Source organism: Malurus melanocephalus, unplaced genomic scaffold (assembly GCF_030028575.1).
Source record: "Malurus melanocephalus ecotype Western Australia unplaced genomic scaffold, MMel_1.1 scaffold_4354, whole genome shotgun sequence".
NCBI classification, from domain to species: Eukaryota; Metazoa; Chordata; class Aves; order Passeriformes; family Maluridae; genus Malurus; species Malurus melanocephalus.
Window position 1 is genome coordinate 992 of NW_026627586.1, and position 473 is coordinate 1,464.

At 59.2% G+C, this 473-nt stretch overlaps 1 protein-coding gene across 1 annotated transcript in view; it reads right to left on the reverse strand.

Annotated features, from left to right (window-relative positions):
* Nucleotides 1-230: 230 nt before the first annotated feature.
* The window catches only part of LOC130588317 (integrator complex subunit 3-like), a gene marked incomplete at both ends in the record, with an annotated part of 2,972 nt that continues 2,729 nt past the window's right edge, over nt 231-473 (reverse strand). Inside the window, one exon of the mRNA XM_057389252.1 lies at nt 231-384. Within this exon, the coding sequence (XP_057245235.1) occupies nt 231-384 (154 nt within the window). The remainder of the gene's footprint in view (nt 385-473) is intronic.

Consider the following 473-nt stretch of genomic DNA (forward strand, 5'->3'; position numbering starts at 1 on the left):
ACACTGTCCCTGTCACTGTCCCTGTCCCCCTGTCCCTGTCACCGTTCCTGTCACACTGTCCCTGTCACATTTGTCACATGTGCTCACCTCGCTGTAGATAGATGGTGTCAGGAAGCAGAGCAGCCTCACGTCGTCCTCCTGGCACACTGTCGCTGTCCCTGTCACTGTCACACTGTCACTGTCCCTGTCACACTGTCACTGTCCCTGTCACATTTGTCACATGTGCTCACCTCACTATAAATCGATGGTGTCAGGAAGCAGAGCAGCCTCACATCATCCTCCTGGCACGCTTTCATGTCCATCATCAGGCACGTGTGCAGCTCCCCGAGCTGCGTGGCCTGGGCGAAGGACTCGTACAGCGCCATCCTGCCCAGCGCCGCCTTGCTGGGGACACGCACAGCTGGCACCGGGGACATGTGGCACACGCCAGGCACATGCCGGGCACACACCAAGCACATGCCGGGCACATGACA